This window comes from Fundulus heteroclitus, chromosome 1 (assembly GCF_011125445.2).
Source record: "Fundulus heteroclitus isolate FHET01 chromosome 1, MU-UCD_Fhet_4.1, whole genome shotgun sequence".
NCBI classification, from domain to species: Eukaryota; Metazoa; Chordata; class Actinopteri; order Cyprinodontiformes; family Fundulidae; genus Fundulus; species Fundulus heteroclitus.
In genome coordinates, this window is record NC_046361.1 from 2,915,771 (window position 1) to 2,938,067 (window position 22,297).

A 22,297-nucleotide genomic window follows, 5' to 3' on the forward strand; every position below is an offset into this window, starting at 1 on the left:
CTACCTCTCCATTATTTCTATCTGCTGAGGAAACCATGAAGCCATGTCCATCGTACAGCCAAAGAAAGTTCAATTCTACCGGCTGTCCAAATCGGCGCATCACTCAGAAGCTCCTTTCCTTCCCACAATAGAGTTCTTACTGTTGACCCAATGAAAGGTCAAGGAACAGGAGCTATAACTTCAGATGCAGCCTGAGAAAGGAGTTCTCTGAGTGGACTGAAAATCTTTGTGAATAGGTGCACTGATCTTTTGCACCTACATGTTCCACACTATGCTCTCAGATCTTGGGACACTAGACTTCCAAAAGTTCCCAAAGCTAAAAGAAAAACCGATGGGTATTGTGCTTTTGTCTTTCATGCCCCATCATTATGGAACAATCCCCTTCAAGATATTAGGCAGGCATGTTCTGTGGAGGCTTTCACAGCTAAACTAAAGACCCACTTTTTTGCCCTTTTCTTAGGTGTCTTAATGTTATACCTCAATATTTTGCTGCTTCTTTTGGTGTTCCCTTTTTGTGTTATGTTTTAAATTGTATTGTTTTATTTATAAATCTTCGAGCAGCTTTATAAATAAAGTTATTGCTGTTTGGATGGGGTAGAAAGCTGAGTGATCTCACCCATAAAGTATGTTTAATGGTCAAAATATTGAAATATTTAATCCAAACTGGTCATAATAAATCTGTTTACTAAGTGATCTAAATACTTATTTGCAAAACCTTCTGTCATCATCCTTGGGTGTTTGTATTTTGAATTTGATTGTTTTGGGATCATGACATCTTTAGTTATTTATCATGTTTTGTGCAGATTTGTACATTGAGTATTTGGATTCTGTTTGTTTCTTTATGCTCTTCTGTCTGCCCCAGTTAATTATTCTCCCTCAGACTGAAATAGGAGACCCCACTCACCCGTGTTGTAGGCAATTTCCGTTCTTTCCCAGTCACATTAAAATCTGTGTTTTTGTTCTTTCATTGTCACATTATCTGTTTTTTATCCCTGTTGCTGAGTTGTCTGTGATTCTGTAAAGGTTTTTTTTTTCCATTTAAACATTGTACTCTCCATTATGTGCCTGCCAATGTCTTGCTGCCAATGCCTTTATTCTGACAAACCATAGAAAGGCAGACAGGCCACAATAAAGCTGTTAAGTTTTTATTTTTTATTTAGATCACATTTTCAACATTATACAAAATGTGCCCAGTAACACTAGTTCCTTTCTGCAGATCAGGGTATGATGTGTTAGTTTTGAAGACATTTTCGTGTTCTTCATGTTATGAGACAGTTTCTACCGGTAGTGATGTGATTTCTTAATTCTACAACTAAGTAATCGGACCTGGATGTGGCAAGTAAAACTGAACCGAAAAGTGATCAATCACAGTTAAGTCATGATTTAACCAGGACTGGAAATTATATTCTACATAAGGCCAGGATTGTTTGGAGAACCCTTCATGAGTGAAATCATCATTTGAAAACTGTCATATGCAAAAAAAAAATCTTCCATGATTTGAGTGTGACAAAACAGCAAGAACAGAAGAAATCTGTAAGGAACTAAGTACTTTTGTGGCACTGGATATTTGTTTTGTCTCAAAATAAAAAAAAAGATGGAGCCAAAAAATGGGTTTGGGTTTTATGTTGACTATTAACTGCTACACATTCAGCATGATGCAACAACATACCATACAAAACTAATATTGACTTAGTATATTTAACACAACTTTGTCTAAATGCTAAAAAGTAACACTTACAAACACACAAAACACAACTTTAAAATAATTTGTTATAATAACTAAACAACCAACTAATGTCACTTATCGATATATGGCCACAGATGAAAGCAATGTGACACTGCAGTTGCTATTTCCTGTAGACCACAGATGGTTATAAGGTCCTATCACGTTCTTTCAACTTGTATTTGTTTAATCTTACCATACTTATTCTTATTTCACCAGTTGACATAGCGGCACTTAGAAACTACAGTCCGATGGTCAAAGTTAATGTTTGTACACTAACTTTAATATACAGTTGTAAATGAAGATATTATACATGAGATATTTTGAGCATGTTCTGTGTGAGAGAAAAGCAGAGCTGGAGAGGGAAAGCTGGTTAGGCGTTACACATTTAAAATATTAACAATATACAGAAAAACTCTTCCTTTCTGCTGCAGAAGGTAGGAAGGTTTGATTAATTCAGTGCTGTGAATACAGTTTATCGTCCTGCCTCCATGAGTTCACAACTCATTGATGTGAACATGTGCATGTAATATCAATGCAGCATCCTCCTCTTTAGCTGGGGCTCCTCTCCTCAGTTCTCACTGTAATTTTGATTCTTCTCTCCTGATGGATTTCTGTGAGAAAGAGAAATAAGAATTCTTTGTCATTCTCGTAGAGAAAGAAATCCATAAAAAACACTATGGTGCTTGGTTTGAATAGGATAAAAAAGAGGGACACAACAGACAATTAGCAAATTCTGCTGTAGCGCAATTCTGAGAATCGCTATTTATTCCAAGTTTAATTAAGTTGAAAATATGGATTTTAGTACGTGGGTGTCAAAGTATAAAATATATATTTAGACATAGACAAGAGTATAACTGAGATGCAGGGTGGATCCAAGCTAAGATTGGGAGGTGGGGGTGCTATCCTTATGTCAACAAGAAACATCATAACCTAAGACCCCAATGTTATGTAGTGGTGCACACACGCTCTTCTTCGTACGTTGCTTAAAACATCCAAAATCAAATGAGACATCCAAGATGATTTCATCCGGCTAATCGTGATCCGGCTAATTGGGTTCTTCGAACACACCTGTTGTTTATGATTAGTATGACTGGATTGAGTTATCTGAGATAACTGCGCATTCATGCATTTGTTTAAAAGGGGAAATGTATCGATAGTAGAAACATTGATCAGCAGCGCTGCTATTAGCTGTTCAGCATGAACAAAGAACGCCCACAGTTTTTCTCCCAAGCAGAACACGAGCTTTTAATGGAAGGTTATGCCGAATTTGAGTCATTAATTAAAACGACAGGGAACACCTCAAAGTCTGCTAAAGCCAGGAGAGAGGGCTGGCAAAAAGTAGCAAACAAATTAAATCGTAAATATTGTCCATGGTAGATGTTTCTATCACTTTCTACAGTATAAATTTTTGCATTTTAATAACTTGATATTTACTTTGTTCTTTTATATCAGAGCCTCCACGGGACCCACTAGAACATGGGGACAAGTAAAAGTGAAGATCCAATATCAGTGTCATTCCTTAGACACTGGAAGTAAAGGACGCGTGCAAACTGGGAATTTTAACTAAAAATTCTTTATCTATAAAAAATGAAGTTTTCTTTTTCCAAGTCATCCACAGTTTACACGGTAAAACTGTATTGCTCCTTGTCTAGATAATCCATCCATAGTTTTTTCTAATACAATATACGGCTCGACAGGAAGCAAGCCTTTCAAAGTAAACTAAACTTCACAATAAAATGGCCTGAACAAATCTTCTTACTGAATATGATAAAAATAAAAAGCAAACCATCATACAAATAACTTAAATATTTTAGATTTATGGCTCTAACACCACTTTTTCCTCTTTAAAAGCCACTGTTAATTTATGTGCTTGTCTGTTTATAACAGCCACCAAGAAAAATCTCTCTACAATCACACTGTCACGCTGCGCTAAAGGATCCTCTCTATTGCGCAATACGCGATTAATTCGAAAAGCTCTGCAAATTATTCTTGCACCTTCCGCAACAGGTTGCAGTCGTAAAAATGGACATGGCTATGACAGACTTCCCTATCTCCTCTGCTTATAAAGCTGCGATCTAATACTGTTTACATGAAATAAGCCTGCTCGCGAGCAGGTTTAAGTTGGCACACATGTTGCTATGACAACAAGTGCAGGATGTCTTTCGAAGAACCAAACGATCCAAGATCATGCCAAATCGTCAACAATCAAATCCAGCTAACTGAGTTAGCGATGTACGAAGAACGGGGCCCTGATGTTGCTTGAGCACTGTCTGAATACCAAAACAAAACCCAGCCTGTCCTTTCCTTTCTCAGGCATAGCCTTCTATGGGTATATAGACAAAAAAACAAACGGCTTCACCTTTCGGAGGAACATTCCCCCATCTGACCCTAGTAGGCTAAGGTCAAACCTAGCAAACTGAATACACTGCTCCTCAGTGATTGAGGTGAGGAGAAATTATATAATAAATAATATAATATGATAATATAATATAATTTTACTATTTACAAACCATGACCCATGCCTGAAGGGGAAAAAAAGAAACGAAAAAGAACATGATCAGCTTATTACATGCAGATGTACTGTATCAGATCTGTAGATTTACCAAGGCTTTCTCTTATTTTACACACCGTGGATGGACACTTATTTCTCTGGAGTGTCCATCCATCCACCTCATGCGGTAGTAAGCAGCGGTTGTCTGCTTACACAGCCGGGGAGTCAACGCAAAATCAAACCTATAAAAATTTTGTAAGCTATTAACGTGTTCTCCTCACTCCCGTCATGGCTGAGGCAATAGATCTCATAAAGCTATAAATTTAACTCAGAGGTGGCCCCTGAAGGGAGCTTGTACCGGGAAAACCCTTAGAGCTCGCTCCGCTGACACTGTCCTTAATCCGATTTGTACCCGATCTTTTGGAAAGTGACTCCAGTGGGAGCAACCAAGCCGGATTTGATGCATCTTTGACGTCACTATCAATAAACTTTTGTCACAACTTTGCACTGCCTGTGGCCAGAAGTGATAGCAGTTCACACTTGCAAGACAGATGCCTGCTGCCTGCCACAGCGCTGCTCAGTGGCGAAAGAGCGATATGTTAGACCTCATTTATACAACAACACTTCTACTCAAGGCAACTGACGCCTCGTATAGGAGCTGTTTGGATGAGGGACGTAGCACACAGCCATGGAAATTCCTCCTTCACACAGAGGATTTTGCAATGTCAAGGAGGTTTTCATTCATTGCAATCCATTGTATTGCATTTAATGTTCACGTCATAAATGTTCAAGGTGACAGTCCATTTATCTTGGCCATGATCTCCACTAACCTCCCCTAAAAACGTTAACTGCCCATTACTCTTTTTTTTTTTTTGCTTACTGCTTTGGTGTGGCACACTCTGATCCAATGTCCCTTCTTGTTGCACTTTCTGGGGCGACAATGGTGTAGGAGTTAGGGAGTTCGTCCTGCAACTGGCAGGTTGCTGATTCGATCCCCCGCTTCGACCGTCTCAGTTGCTGTTCCTTGGGCAAAAGGAACCAAATTGCCTGGTGGTCACAGGGCCCAGTGGCTCCATTGTATGGAAGTCTCAGCTGTGGCTCCTAACATAGCTCACCACCATCAGGGTGTGAATGTGTGGGTGAATGGGCAACTGACTGACTGTGGTGTAAAGTGTTTTGGGGTCATAGGACTTGATAGCGCTATACAATACAAGCAATTTATCATTCTGCATGTGCTAGACTAACCAAGAGGAGCTTACATGTTTAATTTGTTCGGCAGCTGTCTTATATATCTATATATTTATATTACTTTGTGTGGAATGTTGTAAATATATATATAAAAATGTGTGTATATCTGAATATCTGGAGCTTATAACAAAAGTAATTTCCCTCTGGGATTATTAAAATATGTCTGATTCTGATACTGATTCAGATTTTTGAGCATTTGTTTCGGTTTTTGCACAATGCAAACTTTGTTTTATTCATGTAAAAATGTTGGTGTTTGGCTTGTAAACAGGCAGTTAATGTGTCTATTGAATATGAATATTGTAAATGGACTTTTTGTAAATTAAAATAAACATGTTTCCGCATGATATTCTGCAGAGTTTCCTGTGTTTTCATCTGCTAACAGGAGCGTGAGCGTGTGCTATGTGGAAGAAACTGCATGTTAAAGAGCCTTTATGTTCTGTTGACTTGTACAGACAAATCCTCCAACCTGCCTCCAGTAAAAGCAACCAGCAGTTGGTCGTGGTCAGAGTCCTTTCTTCAGTCAATGCAACACAACACAACGCAGAACTAACACGGGTTAATGGACGCGTATTCAACCTCTGCGTAATAAAAGATTTTATCACATCCACATGTGCTGTTTATTTTTGTAAATTGGAACAATCTATAACTCTGTTCTGGGTTATTTTGCTGCTAATGTGCATCTGTGGTTTCCCCTTTAAAGTAAACCAACAGATGTGGTTAGAGACATGTAAGTCACAGCTTGTTTAGACAACCTTTGCGACATCCAGGGATGTAACAATTTATATATATATATATATATATATATATATATATATATATATATATATATATATATATATATATATATATTCACCCCCCTTCCTGTCAGCCTACTGTGTTAAAAAGCGAGCTACTAGAGCCGCAAAAAATCTAAAAGAAAAAAAAGTAGGGCTTCACATTTCAAGTTCACACAAGGTCGTATCCTGCCTACAACAGTCCTGTCAGAGGGTCTGGTGGCAAACAGTTGAAGCATATAAAATGTTTTTTGAAAAAGTGTGCCCATTGAAAAATTGGATTTGTTTCTGCAGCTGGGTCAGAGGGTGACAGGACCTTTACAAATATTTCCAAGTAGCAAGTAAAGGCTTAGCTAAGGGCATGTAGCAAGAAACTTTTGCTCAACCTGTTGTACTTTTCAATGAGCTATTTTCCCAAACCCTCTATTTTTTATTTACTTTATGTATCTCCTTGGATCTTCATTCTTGTCTTTTGTAATGGCCACATTACCCTGAAATTCACACATTAAATGTACCAGACACTCAGGGACTAAAAATAAACTCATGCTTACTGCTTGTGTCTGAGTCTCTGTCGGTTTCGGTCTCAACACGTGGTCTCTTCCTCTTGAAGTCCTGCTTGATCTCTTGACCTGACACACACTTGCCTCCCTGCTCATCCAGGCTGCTCTCTACCTCGTTTGCAGGAGACGAGGACTGTGACGATGCAGAGGACGCGCATGGGCTCACAATAGACGGGCACTTTTTCTACAAGTGAGAATAAAGAGACACTTAATGTTTACATGTTAGATTGTTGACAATGAATGAAGTGGTGCACCAACATAGCCCGGCACTGTGTTGACTGTCTTGGTTTGCATTACCTTGCCATTTGATGATATAGTATCTTGCTGTAGCGCAGATGTAATGGACTCCAACCTTACCACTGCTATGGATAAACAATACAAGAAAAAAATCAGTCACCTATCCACAATATGCTTGTCAACTCTTAGATGTTTAGCTAAATGACTTTGTTATAGGACACCAATACTGAACACCAAAATAAAGCATTGCTTTCCTCTTTTCTAGTTCTTGCTTCCACAGGCCTTACTGGCAGTATCCTCTAACTTTACTTATCTAGATCAGCATGTGACACATTTCCATAATAACCTGCTAAACCACTCGTTCAATACACCCTCTGACAGAGCCATTGTAGTTGGCAAAGAATTGGTGAATGTTAGTGGAATGGTTATGCAGAACCCACCATGACAGAGTGAAAGAATACTAGATGTATCAACTGTTTGTTATACCAAACCTAAACTGTCACTGGATGAAAAAGACACAATACAAATAGAACAGGTTATCAGAACATGACATGGCTTTGTACTTTGGACACTTAAAAAAGCAACAATTTAGACTTTTTTCCTGTGGAGCTTAAAACAGGGCAACTGTATTGAGTTGGATGACATCCAAATATTAGATCAAGTCCAACATTGACAAATTCATAGAAAGGTGTTATCCTGCGAGACAAGGAAGGCAAAAGACCAAGAGTATTATCTGCAAAAGGCATTATGCACAAAACATGACATATGCCAAGGCAAGAGTTCAAACATATCAACTGAACTGACAGTGGAAATCTGCACAATCATGCAGCATCTCTGTGGCTGGTGTACATGCACTGGTACAGTTATTGGCTCTATGGTGACACTTAGGGGACGTGCTGGGAAACTGATGTAAGAATAAATAATGTACACACCAGAGATACATGCTGAACATGTATATATATATATATATGTATATATGTATATATATATAATATATGTGTATATGTGTATATATATATATATATATATATATATATATATATATATATATATATATATATATATATATATATGCAGAGAGAGACAGACAGACAGACACACACACAGACAGCTGAAAGATTAGGTATATCCAGATTATAGAATAGTAGTATAATATACAAATTTGAGAAACAAAGAGTAAAAGTGATTGCAACGTTCACTTATAAGCTTTTCTAGGCTATTTTCTGATGCAGTGTTATTTCAGAAGTTGTGATTCAAAGTCATTCTCTGCTTCCTTAGCAGACAAGTCCTTATTGGACAGTTTCAGGGGTGTAATATTTTCTGAAATAAAACTAACGTTTCTAAATAAGATGGCTGTATCAAACAATATGGGAAACAAAACTGGATGAAAATAAAATAAAAAAAACAGTCAACTTAAGGCACAGTTCCACCAACCCTACTCGGTTTAGCTCGCCCAGCTCCGCTCTTCTCTACTTGGTTTATGTTCCTGCGGGTTGTGTTTAAACAGCCTAGAAAGGCCTGGAAGGGGGGAATGCCTCCTGGGGATGGCTTTAAAGGAGCAACAAGTAGGATATTTACTGTAAAACCAATCTAAATCATTCTCATTTGTCAATTTGGATGGCAATAAAATTACCCATAAACAATTGGTCATCTCCATCAACAATATCTGTCACATTTCTCTCCATTCAAACCTACAGGTATGGTCTGGGACTACTTCGGCTCAGTGTGCAGCCTGTGTTTGTTTCTAGTTCCTGAGACAATCCTATGAGAGCTCCCAGGGTTCCTCAAACAGAGCACAGCATTTGATATTTTATCTTGGTAAAAGAGCAGCAGCCTGCAAACCTGGAAGCCAGTAAGAGAAGCAGACCGGAAATAGAACAGAATACAACATCATGTACCTATGTCAAATGTCAATGTCAAATTTATTTATATAGCACTTTAAAAACAGGTATAAAACTGCGCCAAAGTGCTTTACAAAAAGACAAAAACAATCAACAAAACAGAACGGGAAACACTGCTTCAAATAAAAGCCAAAGAATAAAAATAAGTTTTAAGAAGCGATTTAAAATGATCCAGGCTGTGGGCAGATTTAATTTGAAGAGGTAAATTGTTCCACAGAGTTGGAGCAACAACAGAGAAAGCCTGATCTCCTTTCCTCTTAAATTGCAATACTCCAACCGGGATGTAATAAAAGCATGGATAAGTCCTTCAAAGTCCCTAAAACAAAAATAAGAAATAAAACGAAATAAAACAAAAAATAAACGGCTATCAAAAGTAAAACCAAGATTTCTAGCAGAGGTCTGACAAAACCAAGCTAAAGAACCAAGAATCAGATCTGGATTTGTAGTGTGAAGACTCTGACCAAATAATATAACTTGAGTTTTACTTTAATTAAGGTGAAGAAAGTTTTGTTCCATCCATGATTTGACTTCAGCTAAACAATCTATCAACAGCTGAAGAGATAAATTTTTTCCATTTTGTAGTTTGAAGGGCATATAAATCTGAACACTGCAAAGCAATAAAAAGAAACACTAAACTTATAGAAAATCTGACCAAGAGGCAGTAAATACAAAATAAACAAAATAGGTCCTATAATTTAGCCTTGGGGAACACCATACTTTAAAGGTTTGGCCCCAGAACAGCATTGGTCAAGATGAACTGAAAAAGTTCTATTTTCTAAATAAGATTGAAACCATTCAAATACTGGGCCTCTCAGGCCAACATAATGTTTTAATCTGTGTAAGACAATCTGATGATCTACAGTGTCAAATGCAGCACTCAGATCTAAAAGCAGTAAAACTGCGACATTGCCTGAATCAACTGTTAAAAGAAGATCATTGTACACTCGAAGCAAAGCTGTTTCAGTACTATGTGCAGCTTTAAACCCAGACTGAAATTTCTCAGTTATATTATTGTCTTTTAAAAACATCTCAAACTGATTAAGAACTAATTTTTCCAGAACCTTAGATAAATCCTGTAGATTGTTGAGTGGCAGGCTGTTGTAGCCACAAGGTGTCAGTATTACTTATTGGTCTTGTACGCTTGGTTTGACCATGCTCTTGAGAGGGGCCGGAGCATTTTGGGCTGGCCCATAAAAAAACTGCTCCTGAAACACTCGCAAGTGGGCAAAGCCAAGCGGTGCATAGCCAATACGAGCTGGTGGAACTGGCCGTTTAACGTATAACTTGCTTCATTACTCTTTGTTTGTACAGTCTTATGTGCAACACTCACTCACTCACCTGGACGTAGTGACAGGGTGAGGACAGGAACTTTTTTTCCATTGCTTTGCTCTGTTTTATCAATCCCCTCTTCATTTTGTTCCTGGTCCTTTACCTGCAGTGATAATGCCATCATTACACCCTTTTGTCCCTTGCAGTTCCTTTAATTTTAGTGTTAGGAAACTTGGAATTACCTCTTGGTTATGATCATTGGTTGGCTCTTGTTCTTGTTTGACTGCTGTTGTAGAGGAAGAAGAAGGGAGGGCAATGACTGAAGGTGATGATGCTGGTTTCTGCGTATTCACATTTCTGTCAGGGCTCCTCTGTATGCCTCCCTCACATTGTAAGGCAATGGGACTATCATCATTTGCAGGTTGGTTAGGTTTAGACTTTGCTCGATCGGAAAGGTCCAGAGGCCCATCACAGCTGTCTCTAAGCTCCTCTTCAGAGACTTTCTGAGCCTTGGGAGGTGGCTTTTCCTTTTTCTCCGGGGGCTTAGTTTCATTCTCTGTGTTTTCTGGCATCCTCCTGAATGTGAACACTACTGTTGGTTCTTTAGGGGGCTGAGGGGTACTCTGCTTTTGCCATGGAGGACCAAAACCATGTCTTCTGGTGGTGGCTGGTGAGATTGGCGCAACCAAGTTTGGATAACGTGGCAAATGAAGCCTGCTGGAAGAGGTTTGCAATACTGGGCTGGTTGCTGGAGCAGCCACAGAAAGCCAGTCTGAGCATTCAGATAGGGGCCAGGGCAGAGAGAGAGGGCCACCCTTGATCGCTTTGGGATGACAGGGAATGGGAGCGTGGACCACAGGTCTGCTTGGTTTCACCTCTCCACTTGGTGAGGAAGAAGACATCTTGTGAAAAGGTGGTGGATGAATGGAGGAATGTTGCCCAAGTGCTTCAACACTTTGAAGAAATTAATGAGAGAAGTATTGTGTTATAGATTATATCATAGTTTAGTAGGATTTCTTTTTAACAAGATGGGAAAAGAAAGGCAGTAAAGTAAATGGGGGGTTAAATAATTCAGTGTTGTTTTGTTTGTTTGTTTGTTAGGTCTAAGAGGCATTGCACAAAAACATAACTTGGCATTATATTTAAATCCTTCTTATGAATACATCTATTTGTCTTTGTGTAAAAGAGATTTATATATGTAATATATCTTGTAAGGTCTTACCTCATCTCGCCACCTCGAGTTATCTTGTGTTCTGTCTTCCAGGAAGATGATGCTGAAGTTGACCGCGGCTTGTATACTTCCTTTAAGAGAAATAAAGGTGGAAATAGAACAAATTTCAATGTGGCTATCATATTTCTTTGATAAAATGAAGTACATGATACCAAATAAGATTAAGATAAGTTTTCATAACCTGACTGGTGCTTTTCTCACGTGTAGGCTAAATATAAGCTACTTTGTTAAACCCAGTAATAAACATGGAGGTCAGACTGAACAACAGTTTACCACACTGTAAATCTTTAAATTTCTTTTTTCTTTTTAGTATAGTTTTTAGATTCAAATATTAGTACTCAGTATGTTGTCTGTAGTGAACCACGTTCACATCAGTGTTAGTTTGGAGAATCAGATAGGGGTCAAACTAACAAGTTCCCAGACCAGGACTCATTCAAGACCAATTGTCCACTACCCAAAACAACTCAAACTAAATAGGTTTTCCAGTTAAGGGGAAATTTTGCACAAGACAATTGTTTACAGTTTTTTTTAAGCAAATCTGAAATAATTATAATCGAAATTTTCTATAATAACTGTACATAAGCTTGATACAAATATATCCATATGATTCAGATTATACAGCAGAAGTACAAAGTAAATATCTTGAAAATGTTCTTTGCTTTGAAAACTAAACAAACACACATGTTCTCATACAAAAGTGACATGTAGCAAAATTACTTCATCGTGGAAGAAAGTTTCAGAACCTGTTGGAGTGACTTCAGTCAAACTGGCTTGAAAAGGCCCAGCTCTGAGCACTTGTTAGCTTGACTACCCGATTAGACAATCCATTAACAGAGATCTGGAGAGCTGCAGCAAGCATGTTAAGTGACACACACCAGTTGGCTGCTCTCTAACACACCAAGACAGAGCAGATTATGGAACAGCAGCTTTTTATTAGAAGCGTCATGCGTTCTTGACTAGAACAGGCTGGAAGAGGATCACTCCTTAAAACGTCTCCAATCCAAACACTGCTGGTGTGAGTTGTTTAATCCAAAGCGAACTGACTCATATTTCGATTGCTTCAGGTCTGATACTGACCTCTATGGACTATCTAGTGGTGAATGTGATGAGAACACATATTTAACCCCCCCCCCCCCCACAAGGTTTAAAAATATTTAAATCCACAGGTTGCGTTTTACATTTTCACATTATCAGGAAGCAATATTACAAAGCACACCTACAAATAAACCATTGATCCCATGTTGGTACCTTTAATTGCACCATTACATCCCAATAAGTATATTATTAGAATAATTACAAAACATGCCTGAGGTTAAAATTTGAGAACCAAATGTTTCTGGCACAACTTCCCAATGTGTATGGGGAAGGTTAAACATCTAGTGAGGTGAAGACTCCAATAATGCTTGAAGCACTGATGAGCCTGCTGAATGCCACAAGCTGAAACGCATTGGTCAGCAAATAAAGTTGTTCGTCCAGTACTTCAAGTGTTGCTGGAGTCCTGAGGTTAAACTCTACAATGTTTACTGTAAGACTCAGTAAAAAAGGCTCTGTAAAAACATTTGTTTTGAATTGAAAATCATGCTTATAAGGTAACTGTAAAAACTTTAGATTCAGGCTTAACGCAAACAGGCTTAAATCAGAGGCAACCAGACTTTGGTTCAGTTTTTTCTGAAGACGTTTTAACGCCTATCCAGGAGTCTGTCAATTCTTGTGGCTTGCACTTGAGCAAGTTGGTGCACTGCTGTTTTTAAGGACACGGAGGCCCGTCCTCCTAGGTGCATTCTCAGTCAGATGCAAATCAATGACCCACCCACCAAGGTCTTGGGCTTGAAAACTTACAAAACTGCTTCGGTTTGTGACTTTCAACAGCCTGCATTCGGTTTCTGTAATAAAAAAAAAGCAATTTTCAAACCTTGTTCTTAACAAATAAGCCCTGTTTCTCTGTCCTTGGCTCCTGTAAATCGAATCTCATCCTCACCTTCACCCCTGTGGTCTGCCTCAGTTTTTATCCCTACATCCCCATCTGCTGGCTGGCTGTTGGACCTAGTGATGGTTGGGGTGACGAGGGCCACGGCTCCAGAGGGCGAAAGGTCAGGAGACATCTTTGGTTTCATGTCGACAGAGTTGCTGTTGTTAAAGGAGTGCTCGCTGCGACTTCTGTTTTCACACACAGACATGGGGTGTGGGACAAGTAAAAGACACATGGCTTATAGTGATATTGGTCATATGAGCAAATGTGAGGAGACAGCACAGTTAAACGGATGTAAAATGATGCTCAAAACTATTTTAGACAGAATTAGACATAATTAATTAAAATTGGTTAATAGCGTGATTCACAGAACTGTAATATGTATTTAACTTCTCTCTTCTGTGCATCTGTTTGACTTTAGTCATGAATTTCAAACTGTGCCATAATAGCCTGAAACAGAAGGAACTGACCTGCATAAATTGGACTGTGCTGATTAAACAGGACTGCTCAAACAGATTTAACACTTCTTTGTTGTTTCTTGTAAGTTTCAAAATAAATACTACACATTTGTGCAAGATTTTATTTATATTAAACTGAATTTGAAGAAATTTAATTGAAATAACTCAAATATATTTATATCAAATCAAATGACAGAAATTTTGTTACAATTGAAGCTAATGGGAATGTCTCAGTACAGAGTATCCAAATAAAACTGAGCATCACATTACAAGAACAACTTATCTGAATTAAAATCTATTTTAATTGAAACTGATTGAATTCAAAGGTTTGTGAAAGAATAATCTTTCATTCTTTTGGGATGAATTTTATTTAGTGGACTGTTATTTCAAAAAGAAAACTGAAATAAACTTTATTTACTTTTTGCTGGAATATATTGAAGTGGGCATGTGCTGTCCTGTGACTGACTTGAGACTTGTCCGGGGTGTGGCAGCCTCTCGCCCAATGACCGCCGGAGACAGGCACCATTCATTTTCCAGTTATTTTCAGTTGTATGTGTACAGCATTTTGATGACCTTTGTTCTTGTGAAGTGCTCTATAATTAAATATGGTATAGTATGATATGTTTTATTGTTATGAGTGGGGTCTCTCATGCTTTGAAAACCGGCCAAGAATTTTATAATCTTGCCATGTGAACCAGCATTTAGCCATCTGTTACGAACTGACAACATAAAAAAATTATGTAAACCGAATCAGATTGTGGTGATTTTCATTGGAATGTAATACATTTTTACTATATTTGATTTATTTAAGTGTCTTAAAAGGACTATGTATTTGAAGTTGATTGCATTGCACTTAACTTTCATCCACTGGGAATGAAATGATTACTTAGAATTATATAAATTAAACCTTACGGATATGAAATAAGGTAATTTAACCGTTAATTATCAAACTTTCCAGTTTGAATGGATCAAACTGGAAAGGTCTCGCTTAAATCTTTCAGAACAAATGTGGAATGATTTGGATTTATTTTTGAATTGTTTTTAGTGCTGTACATGTAGTGAACTAAACTGGACACCATCTTTATAGTACAAATTTGAATTTCTGTATATTTTTATCTGCCAATTTTAACTTGTAGAGCTATTTCTAAACTGTCTCTAATTGAGTAGATTAAATTGGTCTTCATATTTTTACATTTTGATTTTAATATAAACATTATTAGTTAAGTTGCTTTATCATTAAGCTGACTTAGACTTCGTTAATTGTCATAAGGCACATGTAGGTGTAACACCCTGTGATAATTTAATCAAAATGCATCTCCAGCTGTTCTTGCTTGGCGTATGCTTTCAGTAAAAATATATGAATTTATGAATGTAAACCAAACCTTTATATTCAAATATTATATACTCACCCAAGAGCTGCTCTTAAATTGGCGACATCATCTTTAAGTTTAAGATTCTCTTTTCTCAAGTTGGTCATTTCTCCAGCTGTAACCCAAAAATTAAGTTGCAATATATATATATATATATATATATATATATATATATATATATATATATATATATATATATATAGTTAGAGAATGTAATGATTATTATAAATGGGAACAGATCTGCGATACCGAGGAGGGAGATGTGCTGGAGGCTCTGTATCCGTGAGGCTTCGTATTCCTGCTGTCTTTGCTTGGCGACTTCTTGTGTTACTGTGCATCTGTCACACAGCCCAGCTCTCAGTCTGAACACACGACACAACGATACAAGGCCTTACAAACAGATTAAGTCCATGTTTGAAACTCTGCTTTTGCCCTGTGTCTCTGTTTATATTGCAATGGAAAATGCCAATTCAAGATCATTTTCCATCTACTTTACTGCTAATATGCTTTGAATTGACATGTATTTTAAGCACATCTGCTAAGTTGGGCTGTAATGGTTTCAGATCATCAAACAAATTTAATATCAGACAAAGATAAAGAGTTTTCAAATGATGATTTTGTTTATTAAGGGAAAAAAAGTTGTACATGCCAACCTGGTCTTATTTTCAAGGCGTTGTTAAACATATGACTTAACTGTAAAAATACATTTTTTGGAAAGCTGAGTTCAAATTGATTAGCCACACCAAGGGCCGATAACCCAGCTACTTAGCAGTAAGCTGGGTAAAAAAAAAATACTTGAAGACCGCATCAACAACTTACCCAGGAGGTCACAAAAGAAGCCAGAACAACATCTAAGTTACCTCAGTTAAAGTCATAAGTCATGATTCAATAATAAAACAGGGACTGGGAAACAATGGCCACCAGGAGAGAGTTCAAAGATGAAAAGCACAGCTGATGAAGTATAACACAAAGGCCTGACTGAGATATGACAAAAATCAAACAAGCAATGTGTGGTTTCATTCAAATAATTTAATGAATGAATTTAATCAAGCCAGCTTGGGGAGTGGTGGCCTAGTGGGTAGAGCAGTTCGCTTGTATTTTGAGAAGGCTCCAAGTAATAGGTTCAATCCCCACAGACTGCCCCCAGGTGTCCCTGAGAAACAAGGAGCTCCTGATTGCTCCCCAGGTGCCACTCAGTGTAAACTTTTAGTTTTGAGGTTCTGGCCCTCACAACAATTACGTAATCAATTTTCTCTCTGACTGGTATAGTCTGCATAGCTTAATTAATGTTATCACTTTCTTAAATTTTAGTCACTCTTTTGTTTCCCAAGTTCTTCTTTGTAAATACCACCTGCATGGCACAGTGGTCGATTTTCAGAAAACAAATCAATATATCAAGCAACTTTAAAAAACAGAAAATTGCAGTTTTTTAAAATTAATTTGTACCTATTTTCCAGTGTCTTGATGTTCTCCGTAAGTAATCTGTGTTGCTCTTTCATCTGTTGGTTTCTGGTGAACAGTTCCTCCATACGCTTTGTGTCGCTGTTGGAACCAAATCATTCTGATCAGAGTTGGGTTTCAGTAAAACAATAAAAAAAAATTAAAAAAAAAAATTCTGTTTTACTTGGAAGGCTTCTTGTGAAACCTATTTTATCTTACTCTAATATTATCCAGTGTGTATGGAGGTGAAGCTGCCGATGAATGTATTTCTATAGGTCACATTATTATTATTATGTTATTCTGACAAAAGGGATTTCTGACAAAAGGTGACCTATTAAGAAAAATGCATTTTTTTTTTACTTCCATTTGGGTCTCTACTGTTTCTGTAAACAGTCCAAGCACCAAGAAAACTCATCCAGCCGTTTTTTGGCAATACGTGAATGTTTTCTGGTGTCTAAAAATTATTGGTTTCAAATAACTCCCGATTATTGCTTTACAATCAGCGTGGGCACTGTCTGTCACCAAGCAACCCCACCCCAGCCAAGCCAAGCCCATCCCATCACCATTCACTTCATTTTTGAAGAGGAATCAGTGTTGCCAACTCCTCAGTAAGGAAAGTAGTTATTGGCTGTGCTAAAAGTCGCTAGAAGTAGCTGAATGATGTCATCGCCTAATTTGCATAATCTGCCACATTATGTAATGTTAGAGACAAAAAGTGAGTAAAAACACTCAATAAATAGAGCTACTTTTTTCTGTCCATTAATGTTTATTTATTTATTTTATTTTTTTCATAATTAATGTTTATTTTTTTACAATACTAACCCTCCTCCTTTACCCGGGCTTGGGATGGGCAAAAACGGACCATAAAGAGACACTATGGCGGAGTTACAATTCTTTTTTTTTTTGTTGCAACTTTTTAACTTTTTCTTTTTTGCCTTGTGATCCACTAAGGAGCCTACAAATCACGGTAAAACATGAACATGTGGCTGTGTGAATCAAATGTCGTTATTTATTTAACATAAAATATTTATTTATTTTAGTTATTTATGATCAACCTGCACCGTCAATCCCGGCGCATGCGCGCTTCATTTGCAGTCTGGACGCTGAGGGTAAACATGCTGTGGCTCTGACTGCAGCGCTGAGAGGGACTCCCAACGGCAGCACCTACTGCTGGAGGACAAGAGTAGGAACGATACGTGCTTTCAGGTCAGAGTCTTCAAAAGTCCCCAGTGACACCAGAAAAGTCGCTAGATTTGTCGCTAGTCTCTGTTTTGAAAAAGAGTCGCTGGGGGGGGGTCTGAAAAGTCGCTAAATATAGCGACAAAGTCGTTGAGTTGGCAACACTGAGAGAAACACTTTACTGGTGTAAGGCAAGGCAAGGCAAGTTTATTTATAAAAAACTTTTCAGTAATAAGATGATTCAAGGTGCTGTACATGAACAAAACAAAAAACAAACAGAGGAAAGAAAAGCATAGAAAACATTGCAGAAGCAAGCACATTGCTCTGGCATTGCTGTGCTTTGCTCGTTGCACAATAGGAATGACAAATATTTTATCATTGTGTTGTGATTTCAGCCAAGTGAAATAAAATCACACTGTTTCTAATGCTAAAAGTAGCAGATTAGGCTCCTTCTTCAAGGGATAGTCTCTCACAGCAGGGTGCCTACTGAAACTAAAAGGCCAGCTGCACTGGAGAAATGCTCTATCTTTTCCGTGGACCTCATGAAGCGACCGTGGGTCCAAATGGAGTTCGGTGATCCGCCACATGGGCAAAGACCAGAATTGAAGCTAAGTACAGCCTGCCTTCTTTAACATTGAACCTTAAGCAGCTGACCGCCACGGTTGAAGCAATGCTTTGCTGATGTGTTTTGCAGTTATGACAAATTTTATTTGCACAAGGGTTTTATACACTGATGGGACATTGTTTGTGTTTTCCAGTCTGCTCACTACAATCAAATATAGAGTAAAAGTCCTTTTGAATGAGCTTCAAATGTCCGCTAGCATTAGCCGCTATTAGCCTCCCCAATAACTCGCTGCTAACCCTAGTTTAACATAACTACTGTTTGTTTAGAAATAATGCTAGTTTTTTTTCGCTCTGCCATTGTCCGACAGTGCGGCAAGTGTTAGTACGGCATTAATAGGGGAAATTATTGTCAATTTAATGGTGTTTTGTTTAAGATTAACACATCATGCTAATAGTGATATGGCCAGGATGTGCTCCGACACACATCATCTCTCGCTGATCGATCGCTTACAGCGCCCTCTAGCCTCTTAAGTTACCAATTTGAGCTTTAATTATTTCCTGGGGGCATAATTACATTAATAGAAATCAAGTGTCCTAAAGGTCATTGATTTTAATTTAGCAAGTCATTCTTCAGTATGTCACTTCTTCAAATAATGTTTTATCTAAGTTGCATTGTGAATTGGTTTAACATGTACCAAATGTTGTTCTAAATTAATAAGGTAATTTTACCTCATTCCCTATTTTGTAAAATGAACTTTGGTTCTCTAGCTTTAATCTGCAGTGAACCCAAGATTCACTGAATCATTATTATGGTGATGGTTTTCAACTATTTTTATTTGTCCTTTTGGTATTTTGTGTGTACATAGTTCTTTAGTTTCTTTAATCTTAATTTTGCTTAGTAGTTTTAGTTAAGTTTCACTAGCCTAGTAGAGAGGGTTTGTTGATTTAAATATAGTGTTATTCCAGAACAGCATTCAATAGTGGTGTTTCAGTTTTGAACTGAAAAGTCTATATAAGTTTATACACCTTCATATTTGGGTTTTTGTAATGGAGAGCTTCCGCCATATGCTACATTTGTCTAACTCGCGTGTTTTGTAGTTCTTGTTCAGGAGCCTGTAGGCCCTAATTTGACTCGCATAATCCATATGCGCTTCCACCGAGTAGTGACATATGTAAGTTTAAAGGCTGTTCAAAATCGGCACCGCAGTCCAAAGTTCCTTTCCTACCCACGAAAAATTTTCTTACTGTTGACTTCATGAAAGGTCAACAAACAGGAGCTAGGAGCTAGCCAGCTATAATTAGACATTTTCGTATGTAGCCTTTGCTCCTGTCTTCTTCTGAGAACTATCTTCGCCGCAGCCAAAGAGAGCTGGTGGCAATGAAGTGTATTCTTATTCAGTTCTCAAATTTTTTAGCTATATTTTAATTAATACAAGTTTTGTTGACATGTACTAACCGTTCAAAGTAAACAAAGATCCACAGGGAAAATGTCTATGTTAAGAACAATTAAACTTGTACAATGGTTTAAAAGTGCAGATTTAAACTTCTTTAAATGCTTAATCATATTATTATTATTATTATTATTATTATTATTATTATTATTATTATTATTATTATAGGTGTTTTTAGACTAATGAATATGTCCAGCTTCTTTCTATTTTCCCAGTTCTAAGATGAACAAATCAAAGGTTTAGTGACTCAATAACAGACTTGTTGAAACACGAGCTTCCTTCCATGCAAAAAATGACGTGAATGAACATGGAGCCAGGTGCAGGTCTGGCATGCCCACCCGCCTCACTGTCTGATCCAAAAACACTTCAGTATTTAGCTGTCTTAAATTTCCTGCATTCAAGCTTAAACAGCTTGTCCACATATGTTGTGATTCAGATTTGTCCTTTATCTACTCACCAGCCCTTCTTGTTGGACAGCTCTTTGACTTTCCCCTGCAAAGCTGAAAAAATAAACAAAATAAGAAAACTATTTGATTTTGAGGACCTAAGTGAAAGAAATGTGTTGGAATGCTCATTAATCCTTAGGCCTCACCTTCCACTTCTCGCTCATGGGCATCCTGCAGCTTCTGCAGAAGATCCTTAAAGCTCTCCATTTCTTCAGCACTCAGAGTTGAACTTGGTCTAAATTGTGTAACAGAAAGGTAACAGAAGATTAAAATTAAACAAAATTTCCCTTTTAGGAGAATCAGATTTGGTACAAGTTGGCACACCACACCCTTAACCCGCTGTTATTACGTAATAACAAAACTTGTGAAAACAACAGTTTAAACGCATGAACGTTGTAGCCTGAGGACTGTTTGTGTGAATATGAGAACGAGAAGTGCAGTGCCCTTTACTTTTCTCATGTGGAAGCAAATTTTTTTTGTTATATCGAGGAAAACTTGTTAGACCAGCTCTGCTAGGGATGGTGGTTTTGTTTGCAGTTTGTGTTTCAAATACATGAACAACACAAGTTACTGTGTGTGCTTTCACTATATAAAGAGACATATTTTCAAATGGTCGCATGTAGGAACTAATCATTTTAAGAGACCTTCCCCTCCTGTATCAGTAAATACAAAACAAAACAAATTGAGTTCAGTGAATAAAGATGAAGATGATACTCCTAAGTAAAAACCTCAAAAGCACACAGTGTATAGATTTCTAGAGAGCTGGGCCAATCTGCTCTGATTTGGGCTGTGGCAGCATCAGAGTCTTTTTTCTACAGGTTTTTTAGAACACCTTCATCATACCCTATAATCACTAAGCCATAACATGTACAATCTCTGGCTTGTCAATGACACCACTCAAAAATAAGTCCACTGCAAACCGTTTAAAGAACAAAACTTGATCTATAACAGTGTGGTATGGGAGTCGCACTGGGGATTGTGGGGTGCCATCTAAAGGACAGAGACGCAGCTTATGCAGCATGAGTCCAGAAAAGGGCCAGACACATAGCCACAGATCCCGCAGACCTTACACTGTTTGACCCACTTCCAGCAGGGAAACGATTCAGGAACATTAAATCAGAAACATTTAAAAACAGCTTCTTTCCCAAAGTTGTAAGGGCTATCGCCCCTTGCTGAAAATCAACAAACCACCAGGCGAGTGCAGTCTGTTATATGTTACAAACAAACTGGTTACTCGGGTCTCTGTTCTGATGAAAATCATTTTTACTGTCTCTCACTAGCTAATGAGTATTTACGCAATTTCTCAGGGTCTGCCTGTTTAGACATCCATGGAAATTATACAATTCTGCAACAAAATTTATTGAAAAGTATTATAGACTGCAATCTTTTTGACTTGTAGATAAATCCATTAGCTGCTAAAGACTATACGCATGCTTAAACCCCTCAGGGAGTGTTGTTGTTGGCCAGTACAATTATCAGTTTAAAAAAATACAAATAAAGTTTCTTGAGTCTTTATTCTCTTGATTCTTGTTGGGATCTGTGAGCTGACAAATCCAATCAATTACTTCGACCACAGGCATGTCTTGATGACATCAAAACCTGGGTGACCTTAAATTTTCTGCTTTTAAATTCTGAGAAGACAGAAGTTGTCATTTTTGGACAAAGTCCTAACAGAGCACTTCGCTCTCAGACTGCAGGTCTGCTGGTGGTTCCTAGAGTCTCTAAAAGTAGAATGGGAGGCAGATCCTTTAGTCATCAGGCTCCTCTCCTGTGGAACCAACTCCCAGTTTGGGTCCGTGAGGCAGACACCCTTTCTACTTTTAAGACTAATCTTAAAACTTTCCTTTTTGACAAAGCTTATAGTTAGAGTGGCTCATGTTACCCTGAGCTACCTCTATAGTTATGCTGCTATAGGCTTAGGCTGCTTGAGGACATCAGGGTTTATTTCTCTCACTCTGCTGAGTTCTCCTACTGTTCTCCCATT

The 22,297-nt window shown here is 37.9% G+C and overlaps 1 protein-coding gene across 2 annotated transcripts; it reads right to left on the minus strand.

The window, feature by feature from the left end:
• Positions 1-1,131: 1,131 nt before the first annotated feature.
• rbbp8l (retinoblastoma binding protein 8-like) lies at positions 1,132-20,549 on the minus strand. 2 transcript variants are annotated; one of them, XM_036147105.1, is made up of 13 exons: positions 20,460-20,549; positions 20,325-20,367; positions 16,680-16,775; positions 15,483-15,595; positions 15,273-15,348; positions 13,415-13,593; positions 13,276-13,319; positions 11,428-11,507; positions 10,448-11,159; positions 10,275-10,368; positions 7,096-7,157; positions 6,790-6,982; positions 1,132-2,337 (listed from the first exon to the last, which is right to left on the minus strand). In XM_036147105.1, exons 1-13 carry the CDS (start codon positions 20,518-20,520, stop codon positions 2,276-2,278), a joined length of 1,815 nt encoding a protein of 604 aa, XP_036002998.1. In that variant the 5' UTR covers positions 20,521-20,549; the 3' UTR covers positions 1,132-2,275. The 2 variants fall into 2 exon arrangements, with proteins under 2 accessions (XP_036002998.1, XP_036002956.1); XM_036147063.1 differs by having other exon boundaries at positions 7,096-7,160.
• Between the last annotated feature and the right edge of the window lie 1,748 nt (positions 20,550-22,297).